At 30.9% G+C, this 16,471-nt stretch overlaps 1 protein-coding gene across 2 annotated transcripts in view; it reads left to right on the top strand.

Annotated features, from left to right (window-relative positions):
• Positions 1 to 16,471, top strand: part of LOC134704915 (PDF receptor-like) — a 96,437-nt gene that overhangs the window by 55,341 nt on the left and 24,625 nt on the right. For both annotated transcript variants that reach the window (XM_063563697.1, XM_063563698.1), the window contains exon 4: positions 14,029 to 14,139. In XM_063563697.1, the coding sequence (XP_063419767.1) occupies positions 14,029 to 14,139 (111 nt within the window). The remainder of the gene's footprint in view (positions 1 to 14,028; positions 14,140 to 16,471) is intronic.

The raw sequence follows: 16,471 nt of genomic DNA, 5'->3' as shown, positions 1-16,471 counted from the left end.
AAATAATATATACCATCAACTCCTGTACCTTACGTACTTAAACTGAATGATTTTAATCTGTCAGAAATGCCGTCAAACTTGAAAATCATATCTGTAAAAACTGTCCTATTTTACTTGTATGATAACATGGGAAGTTAATGCGTCTATCCATGAAAAAACTAGATTATATTGGAGTATATGTATATCATTTTGGCTGATGCTATTCATTTTATTTGAATTAAGATACATAATAAATATAAGGATGTGTTATATGTTTAAACAGTGACAACTATCCACACAAAACCAACGTAAAAGGACGAAAACATAGTTTCACGGGTCACAACATGATCACCAACAAGGAGCAAAATTCACATTGTACAGTAGGCCGTCCATGTCGGGGGAAACACATACATGCAAATCAATTTAAAAAGGACATGATGTACAGTATTAAACATAACACAATCAAATAAAGTCATTGACAGGATAAAAGGTTTTACTTTTATAAATTGCTATTTGGATGGAGAGTTGTCTCATTGACACTCACACCACATCTTCCTATGTCTATTTATGCTTTGTACAGACATAAAGAGTACGAGAGCAGGGGCTTTCACAAATTAAGTTCAAATATTCAGGGCTTAAACAACACAGTATTTTATCAATATTTGAAAAACATTTGAAAAAGGTTCCCACCTTAGCACCTGCACCTGCATATTATAAACATATTTCCGACTTTATTTGGTATTCAGAAAGTAACCGATGCTACTCATATATTTTAAAACATCTCAATTGTCTGAGCAACAATCCAAGGATATAGAAATATTCCGTATCAACTTCACACATATGCTTGTCTTTAAGTGTTTTGTCCTTTCTTCGGCTGTGACATTACATATAATATACCTATGTCGTTGCTTAGTACTTAAACATTCCACTATTGTGTTATTGTGATATGGACAAATATGAGTTATTGTCTTTCGTATTTGCTTATATATTTAGTCTATATATCACTTTATGATTCTTTGTTGAAAAAGTTATTTTTTTATTAAAGTGATTAAGATTTGAACACAATGCAGATTGCTGTATCAACATGTTTAACGTTTTTACCTATAATGCCTATTTGTTTTGCTCATACATTGGTGTCAATATAACGGAATTCAATGCGAGTTTCATACAAAAGAGGGACGAAAGATAACAAAGGGATAGTCAAACTCATAAATCGAAAATAAACAAGCTATGGCTAAAAATTATAAAGATAAACAGATAAACAATAGTACACATGACATGACACAACATAAAACTAAAGTATTAGCAACATGAACCCCACCAAAAACTGGGGTGATCTCAGGTGCTACGGAAAGGTACGCATATCCTGCTCCACATGAGGCACCCATCGTGTTGTTCATGTTATACGTTTCTATGTAGCAACATTCCAGAAGCGCCTGTATATGGAGTATATATCTCCCGATTGATTTCCTATCATGATTACCTTGATAGAGGAGTGCTACTCACAAGGAAGCTATTTAACCAAGAGTTAAAAATGGTGAAGTTAAAATCATCCCTTCGAAAATTTTACGGACACCATAACGAGTTTTTTTACTGTTATGGAATAACCGTTTCACAGATAAAATCGGATATGTTCCTTATGTCGTAACGAATATACTCGAGTAACATAGAAATACCAGTTTTTAATTTTTGCGTTTCGTCTACAAAAGACAGAAACTGCAGTATCTCATCTGTTCTCGTAAGCAAAATTAATAACCAGTGCTTGTTATATTATAATAGTTTAAGTTTGAAATTCCAAGATTAACGTTGATATTTCCAAGAATACTGTTAAAAATTCCAAGGTCTAAGATTAAAGTCGACAATTTAGAAAAAGATGGCCCTAATACCCTTTTTTTTAAGATTTTTTAAGATTAAACTTGGTATCATAGTGTTGGTCGCTGTCTCATTTTGGCATACTCAACAAACGTTGTGTTTGCCTTTTACCGAATTAACTTGTACCCATTCCCTATTCAACATCTCTTCACACAAAGTTAACGTATGGTATAATGTTCCTTTTGTGCAAATATTCAGGATCAATCAATCGATGTTAATCTATCCTTCAAAATTTCGATATTTTCATACATAGATCTTTAAAGTTTTTTTTACAGTTTTCCATAAGTCAAGTTATATTTATGATTTACAAAAACTGTTAAACGTACAGTTGAAAGTTACCCGTGTCAAACATGTTAAAGAACACATTCGTATCTGGTTTGATTCGACATTACACATACAGGCATAAATATTGGGATGCTGTGAAGGATTTCAGTGATCCAATTAAACACATTTACAATGTATTTGGCAGACCAAAATTAAAAGACAAGGGTGTACATAACTATAATTTGTATAGTTCACCATACGGATTACCACAACTAATGAAATTCATACCAGATAGTATGTTTAAATGCACACGATTATCAAATGTGCAACATTACAACACATAAAACTAACGGTTTAATTTAAGATAATAGAAAACAGTAAGCGGTAAGTACCTATAACAGACGCTAAATAACAATAACATCTAACGCTTAGAACAGGTATATACGCAGTTTGGCATGGTTTACCATGTTTGTGAGCACTCTCCGACAGTGGCATATGTAAGAAAACAGCATCAGATCAAACTATAAATATAAATTGGAATGCAGATATAGGGCTTCTCGCAATAGCTTGTACAAATCTCAATTTCATATAATGAATAAATAATTTATTCGGAATAAAAAAATCTATAGTCATTACACATCGAACGAGTGAAGTGCAAACATGGCATAGTTGTTGTTCGTCCTTTGTTGTAAAAATATTATTCCACAAAAAATGTACGATAGTTTTCTATTTTGAAACATTTAACATTTTGTCATTACGGGGCGGCGACCTGTAATTGTAACGTATACCCGTATCTCATTTGTGTTTTTGTTTGTGAATGTATTGATAGTTACATGTATCTTATTGACACTTATTAGTTGTATCTAAATAGTCTTGAGACAAATCATGGTCTTTGCAATTCTTACTTGGGATTTTTTTGTCGTTGATATTTGATTTTCTATTTTTGTTCCATCTTTATTGTTAAATTGCATTTGAAAAGTCTAATGTAGTGAAGATATTTCTTTTGTCACCTTAATACAATAAACCAATAAAGAAGTTAATAAGTACATAACATAATCATATTCGTAATTAAATAACATGCAATATCCATTTAAGGATACGACAATTATCAAATCAATATTAAATTAACCTTAATATTATTGCTTCATTTGAGTATTTCTGACTGAACTGTAAAACAGCGTTCAGGTTTAATATAGTTTAATGATACATAAGTCTTCTAGTATGTTGATTGAAGTACTGGCCTAGTGAAAAAGAATACAAATATATGATTCAATTTCATAAACTCTTTTATTTTATAGTATGATATGTGGTTCATAATAGGTGGATGATAATAATATTTCTGAAAGGCCAAAATCGATAATGGTACACATGAAATAATACAAAAAAAGAAAAAAATTATGAATAAATAAATATAAATTGTTAGTTTAAGAACATCTAGTGAAACTACAGTCACTTATAATTTAGCAAGAAAATGAGCTTTCAATGATCATAGCTGCAAATACGAAGCTTTCGACATTAGCTGCTAGCTATATACAGTCTGTTGGAACCATAATAAAGTTCCTAAAAGTATTAAGTACCATTATTACAAAAAAATCAACGTAATTCAAACTAATTTTTATAATGTAAATTGTTTGAGGTTTTATGCCTTGAGTTTAAATTTCAATGCTACTACTGAAATTGAAACATTTTCTGCCCTTTAAAGTGAGAATAATTCATTATCATTTCCAGCGTTGATCAGCACAACCTCATTTACGTGATTTAAAGTCTTCTTCTATAAATATCAACTGCAATTACAAAATTAAATTGGATTACGGTATAATAAAACATGATGAGAAGAATCTAAACAAATTCCAAAAGCTTTCTTCTATAAAAATGCCAGAAGATAAATAGAGGAAATCTAAATCCAATATAAAGAAAGCATTTAACAAGAATCTACTGGCAATTATGTACAGAAATATGTGCTTAATAATGAATTGAAAGTACTAATTTTAGGGAATCTAATTAGCGTGAAGAAAATAGTCTATTAATGTTTCTGCCTTGCATTATGTGATATCATATGAGAAATCATAACAGGACATTATCTTTCTAGTTTATATTCTAGTCCTATGAAATGTGTACATCATTCTGCATAAAAAAACAATTGGAAAGGCATCACAGAAAGCTAAAAGATTCGTGTTGAGGGCAATCGTATACTCGTATCACTGTATGACTATAATTGCATTCAGTCAAAATCAATGAATTCAGATTTATCGTCAAACACATTAAACTGATATTTAAAAGCGTTTACAGTATTAGTACCATAAGAAATAACCTCGTTTATTAAAAAATAGAATAATAAAAATAAAAAATGGGCGGACGCCCTCTTTTGCAATATCCATGGTTTGTAATTTGAATGGGAATATAAATGGGAAAACAGTAGATCTTAATAATGGCAAAATCAAATTACGACATTGAAAGTATTTGTATATATATATATATACATACATTAAATTCATTACAGTAAACTAGTATCACTAGAAAGATGACCTACACTTACAATAAAACTGCACATTGCGAACAAAAAATCTAATGCACAGTCGGTGAGTTTAAATTGCATCTCTTCAAGGTTTACTTTTTTAAGTTATTATTTGGATGGAGAGGTGTCTCTTTGGCACTCACACAACATCTTCCTTTATCTATTAGCTGTAGGAAGGTACGATTGATCGAAAATGATTCAGAGTTTTGGTCCAAATTTGTCAAAATTAGCGCCAAGTTATCGCTAATCAATTAATAGTATTGAGTATTGTATTGTCAATAATTTAACCTTATTGTTGTACGCATATACTAGGTGGATTTCATGCAAAGAAGAGCATTTCAACTTGAAGATGAAACAACTTGAGGGCTGAACCATTTCGTTGACTCATTAGATCCACAAAAAAATTATTCATTTACAGGTTAAACTGAGAATTTACAGATTTTTAAATCTATGTCATAAAATAGATCAGACCTGAAAGATATTCAGTATACAATATAACGTGATTATCTGTCTGTTGATAAGCATTTATCTTGTCCAATTTATGGGCATTATGTTTTTCGGTCTGTGCGTCAGTTTGTTCGTCCGTCTGTTCGTTTGTTAGTCTATTTCGATTCAGGTTAAAATTTTGAAGTCCAAGCAACTCGAAACTGAGTACACCTATTACCTATAATATGATATTTCTAATACTAATGCGATATGTCATAGTTCACTAAACATAGGAAATGATAGTAAGAGTGGGGCATCATTGAACTATGATCATATTCATGTTGATATCAGGTCACAGACCCTCAACATTTTTACAGAGGTCGATGGTCTAGTCTATGATACTTACGAAAATCTGATACATATAAGCGAGTATAAGCATTTGTAGTTGGTTATGTAGGTTATTTTGTAATTTGGATAACTGTTTAAGTATGTTTTGAAATAAACATGTTTATCTGACAGCTAATGCACCTTTTCATACCAAATCTAGAATATATCCATTCTGGTTGGGCAAATTGGATTATAATTGTTTGAAAATAGAGACACACAGATCTTAGTTCACAGCAAGTGCTAACAGTAGCAGTTCATGTACATAGAAGAAGGAGTTAATGTAATAATCATTCTTTTACATTATCACCGAAAAAACAGCAATGACAATTAATGAATGTTGTACAAGGTGAATCATAGGATAGTGTTTAAAGATTTTAAAAAAAGGATTCAAGTTTGATGTGAATGATAATCGTAAATTCACACTGCAAACCAAATCATGACAATCTATATTGAATGACAAGACTTTTAATCAATGTTCATATACCGGTATACCATTGTATACTTGTTTGTAACATTACAACTTTGAATATATGTTTGAAAAAAAGAGACGTTGAATTAAAATAAATATCCAAATAAATAGAGAGCAGTTCCAGTCCGTGGATGCAACGTTACCGTGAATTTCATGATACAACCATGTAGTAATATACAAACAAAAGCAAATCATGTTGTTAATGGTTTAAAAATGCCTGGTTTTAAATGGTTTATGGCAGTTAGAAAATTTGATCCACAATTGTCAAACCACAATAGAAAAAGGAACAGGCAGTATTTATCTTTGCTAAGAGGTTGAAACCATTAGTTTTTGGTTTGACCACTTTACAATTTATTTATTTTTGAAACCCACTGTTTGGCCTATTTCATCTTTTTGACAAAAATAGAATGCATTAACGTTTTTGACAAATAAAATCGGTGAATCAAATTTATCCATCCACGGGAGCAAAGGTTTCTTCTAATGAAGAAATAATTCTATAGTGGAGAGTTCTCATCGATTGATATAAATACAGATTCTCTAGAAGAGCATCATTTGATTGAACAGTATATAGGAAACTACATTCAAGCAATTACACAATTTTCCAATTCAGTGCATTTGGATGAAAATAACATTCGCACATGGAATTATTAACAGAATATTACATAACTCAGTCTTTTTATTCTTGTTTGTTTCGTAGGAACACGTGACTTCAATTTAGAAACGGACGAAAATATGATTTGAATCTGTCGTTTTAAATATCGTTTGAGAACTTGAGAAATAAAACATATTAATTGGTTCGAACATGTTAAGACTTATCTGATGGGGTCTCTGGAACGTGATATGTCGACAGAATGAGCAAAAAAATCTGCTTCAATCATTATCATTACAAGAGGTGGAATATGGTGCTTATATTAGTGTCGCTTTGGACTATAACTGATCACCTTAACGAAAAGACGCATAAGGTTCAAAGTAATCGGTGTGTTTTACTTTTCTTAACACCTACATAATACATCTGCACTATTATGGCTATCTGTACTGTGGGTATTGTTATGCGTTTACTTTTCTACATTGGCTAGCTGTATAGGGGGAGGGTTGAGATCTCACAAACATGTTTAACCCCATCGCATGTTTGTGCCTGTCCCAAGTCAGGTGCCTCTTGCCTTTGTTAGTCTTGTATTATTTTAATTTCAGTTTCTTGTGTACAATTGGGAAATTAGTATGGCGGTCATTATCACTGAACTAGTATAAATTTGATTAGGGGTCATCTGAAGGACGCCTTCGGGTGCGAAAAATTTCTCGCTACATTGAAGACCTGTTGGTGACCTTCTGCTGGTTTTTTTCTATGGTCGGGTTGTTGTCTCTTTGACACATTCCCCATTTCCATTCTCAATTTTATTATATGATTGCACAGATAAAACGAATTGAGCTGTTTACATAATGTGGAGAAAACAGGATATTAAAATTAATGTTGACGTGCCGAAAAAAAATCATATCAGAAATACCGATTACCAATGAAATTTCAAAACGGAAAGTCCCTTAACAAATTTTAGAATTAAAAGCATTAACAAACTAAACGAATGGGAAACAACTGTCATGTTCCTGACTTGGTAGAGGCAATTCATTATGTAGGAAATAGGGGATAATGGTTTTATAGGTAGCTTAACTTCGAACTTGTATGGCATTCGCATAAAATTCCATAATGTTGACATCATATGTAAACCAAACAAACAGACATAATAGTCATAATGTCAAAATAGGGATACAGCAGTCAACATTGTGTTAAAATCTTTATCACTATTATTACAAACAAATAAGCCAACAAAGAAAAAAATGCATATAGACAAAGCACATAAGCGAAAATAACAGCCCAATAACACATCGGCGGAAAGAATAAGTATCTTGCCACGACAAAATAATATAACCAAATACTGACTAAGCAGTAAAACTTAATAATTACAAACACAAATGAAATAAAACTATAACGCAATTGAGATAATAAATAACGTCAATACAACTAGAATCTATACTTCAAGACCATCAATTATTTGTGAAGTTTATATTGAATATCAACAACAAGGTCATGGGATCTTCAGATGAACTTTCTTTAGAAAAGGGAGTACAAATCAGTTTTTACATAACAGTCTGCCCAGACACGTGTGATGTTCTATAAATTCTGGGTAGCAACTGCAGCTCTTAAATACCGAATGTGTTTGGAAATGTATACCCCATTTGCAGTTGAATTTGAAACATTGTTACTTAGAGGAAGCAGACTGATAAATTCAAAATGTAAATCGTCTAGCTTGTCATACGTTCTGGTACTGAGATGACTACTTGTCATATAAGGGGTATATTTCTAAAAATGAGGCGGAGAAGTCTTGTATGTTGTTTCTTTAATTTCTAGTTATTGAGGAAATGTTATTGTAACTATTATATATGGAGATGAATTTAAAAGATCTGGCTTCTTTGATGTCTGAAATAATATATGAGGATCAAAAGAAGTCTGCAACGACAGGCACACAGTTTGCCCTAAGAGAAATACGGACATTTTTTTATAAACGTTCTACCACCAAATTAGTCACATTTTGTTATCAATAAAAAAGACTCTAACTTGTTTCTCTGTGTAGCATGTTTTACCTTTGTGTTTTTTGTTAACAAATATGCCATATTGCATTCCGAAACAATAAATTTATAGTGTATGCTTCCATTTTTATATTTCCACATTGTGGATTATTTCTTTTATACATTGTTTTAATTTCCCATGGGGAATGGTGGTATACAGGCTTGCAAATCAAAAGTTTTGCTAGAATTAATTTCAGAGAAAGATCGAGATTTTAAATTATCCTGTAGTTCTTCAGAGTTTTATTTTAGATGGAAATAAGGAAAATCCACATATAGTAAATAACACTTCGCAAGTAAACAGTTTAACTTCATAGTTTTTCCTACCGGATAGAATTTTTGTCAACCTAATGGACAATTCTTTTGTGCATGTCGCTTATGATGTTTCCATTTAATTATCATTAGTATTATTATATTACATAGTAACCTTTTCTTAATTGGTGTATGCTGATTTAGTTTAAAATATATCAAAATTGAACTCTTCTCAATAATCATTTGGTGAAAGTTTTCCTACAATATAAACGCACACATATATACAGACCATACCGTGTCTCCATTCAGGAAAAACATTGACGTAAAAATACCACAGTAATGTATTTTTTTTATCTTCATTCTGTATCGACATAGGAAGAGCACGATTATTACAAATATATGTAATGTGGACAAAACATTATAAAGCAATGCATCTTCGTAGACCACTAAAGTTTGACCTGTTGATTAATTTGGATTATTTCTGTCTTTAGGTTGCTGTCGTATTGGCAAGCATCTGTTATTTCTATGTAGAAACTCTTCTGACATGATTTGATGCAAAAGCCACATTAAGAGAATAAAATCCACGGAGTACAAAAATCTATATTCCCACTTATTGCAATAATGTTTTCCTTAATGTCGCTCATTTCTTTACATTAGAGCAATAAAACACGTCTTCAATAATATAAAGTCCATATGAACTTTAATGAGAAAACAGCAATACCCTGAACCTCTAGATGAATACCAAAGCGATGACAACAGACCAGTGACATTACATGCAAATCATAAACCTACGAATTGGAACAATTGGTAATAAAGGACTAGAAGTGGTAATTTGAACAGAAGTGAATGGAACTTGGTTTATGGCACTTATTAACCACTTGTAAACAGTTCATCCTTGGTTCTATGTAGTTGACACTTACAACATAATAACCAAAAACAAATCATTATACAAACATAAAATTCCCGTTAACAAATAAAACGTGGTTTTTATTGTCCAAAACATTGTTTCGGTATTATAACAACAGCTCTCACAATCGTTTTCATAAAATGTCAATTTCAGACAGTACATTGCGTGAAAACTACAGTTTATATGAACCTAGACCCGAGCAACAGTGTCAATCAATGCTGAGAAGCATTCGGAGGTAATCAAAGATCATATTTCATATTCATGTAGAATACAACATAAATTAATACACAATATATCTGTAACAATGTGAAAATTGTGCATTTAAAAACAAAGAAAATTATTATTATAACTCATATGTTCATGGTTGTGGCTTTAAAATGTAATTATAAGAATTTTAAAAGTGCTTCTTTTATAATCTTTATGGGTTGAAAAATCGTTGATCGTGCTTACACTTCTATATTATGCCGCATATAAATCGTGCTTCAGTCAACGCTTTAACATCCCAATAAAATGATGAATATAAGCATTTGATTCTTAGATGGTACAATTGTTCAAATTAATACTTCCTTTAATTAGCAAATCACAAAAGTAAAGGCTGAGAAAGTAATTTAACCTGAAAACAAACAATTAATCAAGATTTGCCAATTCTTTAGCCTTGATGTTTCAAATGGAATACATCTTTCATATAGCAGTTTAGGAACTGCTGGTGTATGATCGGATACGTATCAGCATATTTAAAATATAAGTCAATGAGACAGCAAGCTAGCAACACACAACAAATTAATGAAAACTTTAAACATAACTGTTGTCCATGCAATGACAATATTTCATCGTCGAATTTCTACACTATAATTTGTCTGAACGGACGAATCTAGTTGTATCAGATACAATGCATCTACGCAATCGAACGCATGTAGTTATATAGTAGGTCTCTTTAAAACGAACCTTACTTTAACTCTTTATATATTCATTGAAGGACACAATATTAGAAGCAGATCAACGATGTCAGTACATGATAAAATGGATGTTGCTAAAGATACTTCAGGGACATTCAAACTCAAATTGCTAACTGTCTAAATGGCTATATTTCCAAGATCTTGACAGCACGATAGATTTCGAATGATTCAATTATTGCAATCTAGTGCTTAAATTAAAAAGTTGTGTAAGATGAGTTAAAGAAATGTCGATATAGGTCAACCAGACAGCAATTTATATGCCCAAGAAAAGTGAATTTGCAATAATGCGCTCCGGAGATTTTAATGTTTAATCAGCTGTTACTGCAAGAACTAGATCACTGGGGACGATTATAAAACATACTTGAAAGTATGTAAGTGCTTATATCAAAGAAAAAAAACCACTTTTTGCATACGCTCAATGAACTATTACTAGTAGTATACACGGTGTGATTTCCGTTGAAAAGTTTGTTTAACGTTTCGTAACACATATATGTTGTTTTTTCAAACTTTCGACAATACATGGTTTACGCTGTAAGTCTTATTACCTGCATTTTTAATGTACCGCAGAAATATTTTATTTGAAATTAATTTTAATATGTAATGGTATAATTTGATTTATTAAACGTCAGTGTTTTAAGTTTTACATAAATATATAAAGATTCGGATTTTTTCAGCATATTAATATACGGTAAATTCTTACTTTCGTTGCTTATCACTTTATACTTGTTTTAATGAATTTTGCTTCAGGATTTCTTAAGTTTTACAATCGACATCTTAGTCTGAATTGTGCTTTTTTTCTTTGATCTACATGTTTTATGTGCATGCTTTGGAAAATCAAAATCAGGAGCTTTCTATTATATATACCAAGGAAATGGCTACATTTATGACATGCAATTCCTTTTTTTCGTATTTTCATAACAAGCAGCAATAATTTAGGATTTTGAAGCAGTGATTTTTTCTGATTAGGAATCGCCTTTTTTCATTTTCATTTCAAGATGCCATATTTTTTTATTCACAAAAATTGTTCATTCTCTATAATTGCAATACAATACTAAACTGTAGTCTATGCAACTCATTAGTTAAATTTTACTTCATAATTCTAGCTGTCACCCTCGCAATTAATGGAATTCATTTCCGAACGATATATCATTTGTCATAGCGATATTTCATACGTATATGCCTTGCCGTGATTAATTTGATTGTCACTTATTAAAACAGAAAATATATACAGTCGTTATACTTAATTTTCTATTGATAATGATTTTCTACGACTACAAAATTAAGCAAGGAATTTGAATGGTTTCAGTTTCTACCCAATGTGTCATTTGAGCTTAATGTCGGAAATAAAACTTCAATCAATTTGTAAGCTAATACACAAGAGACAAGAAATAAATGCACACGTTATTAGTATCATTATGCTTCAGGCAATCTTGATGTCTGACTTTCTTTTTCATATCGTATATGAAAACATTTATGGAATTTTGTTTCAACTTTTCTTTGAAAGCAAGACGTATATTAATTTTATGTTGTTTCCCTTTCGTTCATTTATTGGTACTTCTTCATAGTTATCAAAGGTACACATGGTTCTGTCAATAAAGTAAATATGTTTTGTTTTCAAAAATTAAAATAAAAAAAAAATACTGAACTCCGAGGATAATTCCAAACTGAAAGTTCATATTCAAATAACTAAATCAAAAGTTCAAACTCATCAAACGAATGGACAACAACTGTAATATACCTGACTTCATACAGACATTTTCTCATGTAGAACATGGTGGACTTAATCTAGTTTTATTGCTAGCTGAACCTATCACTTGTATGACAATGGCATCACATTCCATTATATTAACAACGATGTGCGAACAAAACATACTGACGGTCATGAACCTGTTGCTCCATAGTTGTCTTTTATTGATTCATAAGGCTTTCTCGATTTTTTTATCAAGATTAGACTGTTTGTTTCCCCGTTCGAATGATTTTACAGTAGTCATTTTTGGGTCCCTTTAAATTTGATTTTCGGTGGTAGTCAAGGCTTCGTGTTGAAGACCGTACATTGACCTTTAATGATTTACTTGAACAAATTGTGACTTGGATGGAATGTTTTCTTATTTGCACTCATACCACATATTCTTATATATATTTGTCATGTTCATGATCGATGATAAAGCATTAGACCTTACTTATATTTCCTTGAATCACATATTCAAAATTATCAAAACTCATGCAAACACTTCAAATCATAACCACGTATGTATGCCTACAATGCAATAGCTTTGTCAAACAATTTGCCTCTATGGTATAATCGCTAATATATAGGGCTAATCGGTCCATGAATACAATTTTTCCGGAAAATTATTTCTGTTGTAATTTGCTGTATAGACATATAAAATGTACAGAGAATGGCATTGCTAATGATTGCTCATTTTGAGTTTATTTAATAAATGGCTATTATTCATTTTGAATTTATCGAACCATAAAACTAATTTTTGACTCTTCACATTGAGTAATCCGCGAAGCGGATTATGTAAAATGTGAAGAGTCAAAAATTAGTTTTATGGTTCAATAAAATCAAAATAAATTATTGCCATTTATTATAAATAAATTTCTGTCAAAAATAAGGCTCAAAGATCTTTCTATATTATTTATATTAACAATAACAATGTACACACATGTTGGCGCATGAATACACAACGTCAGAGTGGGCGTGTCGCCATCAAAATTGACAACATTGAAAATAAAACTAATAATTTTAACCAATCAGAAGACAGTAAAAACACCAAATTTATTTATATAGGTATAATCCGTAAAACAAAATGATAAAGACACCAACACTTATTCTTATAAGAACTTTATTCTGATTACATGCTTATCGTACTTCTCATACATATTTTAAGATTCAAATAAAAGATTACACAAAAATTCAAAGAATGTAAGTATATCTGGAAGGATATCTTTTTGTGTCCTCTCATATCATGTTTTTTGAGTTCAAACATTTTGTTGTGGTCACGATTCAAAATTCCATTTCAATTTGTCATGTCATTTTTGCTTAATAATCACTATTGAATGAAATATATTGAGTAGATTAACGTTTTTTTAGGGAGTTACGCGCGCACGAACTAACAAATAATTCCAGGTAGTGGGAATTTGTCTGTGAATACATATTAAGAAATAATTGTAATACCAAAATAAGGTCGTTATAATATTACATTAGTAGGATATTTACACAGAATGATGGCATAATTTAAAGTCAAAACTAGAAAATATCAAACGATAGTGAATCTTTTTTTATCCCTATTAAAATTTTTTTATCTTCATTGTTATTAAATGTTTGCAACAGTTACATTAATTGGACAATTTAATAACCATGCATTTGTTTTTGTTGCAGGTAAAATGTATTGTAACGGCACCTGGGATAAAGTGTTGTGTTGGCCTTCAGTGGCAGCTGAAACTACCGTGTTCCTACCATGCCCGCCACTTCCAGGCTTGGACCCAACCAGTAAGTGTTCGTTCATATACTCACCATGACTAAACTAGGACCTGTCAAGTAAGTTTGAGACGATTATACCCGACACATGTGCCTTCTCTTAAAATGTCATGGATAATTTTCTATCATCTCATTACCAATGAAAGCAAAATTGTAATGGCAATGGCATGTACTTATTAAAAAATATGAAGAACAGGGAGTATAAAGAAAATTCAATTAATAATTAGAAAATTAAATATTTTTCAATACCTATGTGATTCCTTTACATTTGCATTTAAAAAAAAATCAATTGGCATTATCTCCGAAAGTATGAAAGTACTCACATCATTATAACGATGAATATACATTTGTACTTACATCTAATGTTCACTTTTTTAATAATCGGTGTCGTTTTGTATACTTTTCAGGCGTTTATTTAGTTTCTTTATTACGTAGTTACTCGTAATGATCCAGCGCCCTCGTATACATATATGCAGTTAGTTATAATTGTATAACTGTATAAATTATTCCCATTGATGAAGGTATTATTTTTGTACTTGTGTTTTTAACAATTCTGCTAAATTAAATAGACCACACTAGAACGTTTACAAAGAGTATTTTCTTATTCCGATATATATGATAAAAGCAAACCAATTTCGTAGCATTTCCATTTTCAATCTACTAAAGGCATAAACAAAGTCGTTGTCGCTTGTCAAGAGCACTTCAGGAAAATCTTATCGCTTTTTATTAATAGAAAAGATAAGGTCCTGAAAGATTGCCTCAATTGATTTATTGCCGATTCCTTCTATATAATGTACAAATTAGTGTACGGCCAATTACTTCTATATAATGTACAAATTAGTGTACGGCCAATTACTTCTCGTCTCATAAAACAAAGCAAAATGTCTTTTTTATATATTCTGATCTCGTTCCGATATTTGAATGTATGTTTTTAAATTATCGAGCTCTCTCGATCTTGATGAAATTTAATCAACCTACACTTTATTTACCACCTAATCGTATCATATGCATAATTTCGTCACGCATTTTGTTTTAACCAAATTAAGCAAACAAAGGAGTAGGGGCATTAAGGCCTAGTTTTGGCCCAAGAAAATGAAATGTTTGATAACTATTTTAAATTGGCACATAATGTTTAGAAATGCATAGGGTCAAGAAATATAAATGTAAAACATGTAGATTTTTATCTGATGACGTCAGAATTACGTCATAATATGTACTGTTTTCACAAAAACCATGAAAATACAGAATTTATGCAGTTTTCTGACTTTATTTCTGTTGTGGAAACATCCTGCGCAGCCAAGAAACAACACAATAATTTGACAAAAGCTTTATTATAACTATTGGCATTATCTCATCAAATATAAAGTTGTTTCTTGGGTGCGCACATACTTTTTCAGTCTAAAATATACTTAAAATTTGATGAAAAAACAACGAAAATCACGAAATTTAACAAAATATGCAAATTAGGTTAGGATTTGTTGCCATGGTAACTTGTTTGATGTCAATTTTGTTTTGTTTTTGTTTGTACCTTATACCTTAGACAAGTTTTCAGTAATTTAAGAATATGTGTGATAACTTCAAAATTTGCAGTAATTTTTGGGCCAAATAAGAGCCTTATTGCCCCTACTCCTTTCAATGCTTTTGATTAAGATGCAGGTAATACAAAATGGTACATATGACCTTTTATATTCTGACCTTTGTAGTTTTGACTCTTGTGGAGCGATGTCTCATTGAAAATCATATCACATCTTCTTATTCTATATTTAATATCTTTCTTTACACACATCGGCATTGTATAATTTAAAACTAAAATCAACATTCATTTACCACAGGTTTTCAAACTAACTACATTTTGATATGCTGCATTGCGAAATAAAGGAAATTACTTGTTATGAAAATGAAACAAATAGATTATACATGTTATATAATGATCATAAGAATCCATGTCTCCAGATATTTTATGAGAATTGTTGATCACTCTGACGGCAATATACTAGACAAGGCAGCAGCAGAATTGATGAACGATTAATTTCAAATCAGTAATTCTCGTTTTATGATTACATTGTGTAAATTGTCCAGAGATTCGTTTAATATCGTCTTAAACAAAAGATATATAATGTTTCAAAATATTTCCTCTACCAATGGTGTAACATGTGGAAACATACAAGTATTCGACAATTATAAAACTGCATATCTTGAACTAAAATATCAAATCAATCAACTTTAAAATTAAACGTAGGAAACATGTTAAAGATTGTACCGACTATTATTAAGAAAATAACAAGAGAACTATTTATACCTAAAAGATTCAAAGATTACACAAGACACAGAAACAGAAACATAC

Source organism: Mytilus trossulus, chromosome 2 (assembly GCF_036588685.1).
Source record: "Mytilus trossulus isolate FHL-02 chromosome 2, PNRI_Mtr1.1.1.hap1, whole genome shotgun sequence".
Taxonomy (NCBI): Eukaryota; Metazoa; Mollusca; class Bivalvia; order Mytilida; family Mytilidae; genus Mytilus; species Mytilus trossulus.
The sequence above is the reverse complement of the archived record's forward strand: the minus strand, read 5'-3'. Positions and strand labels throughout refer to the sequence as shown.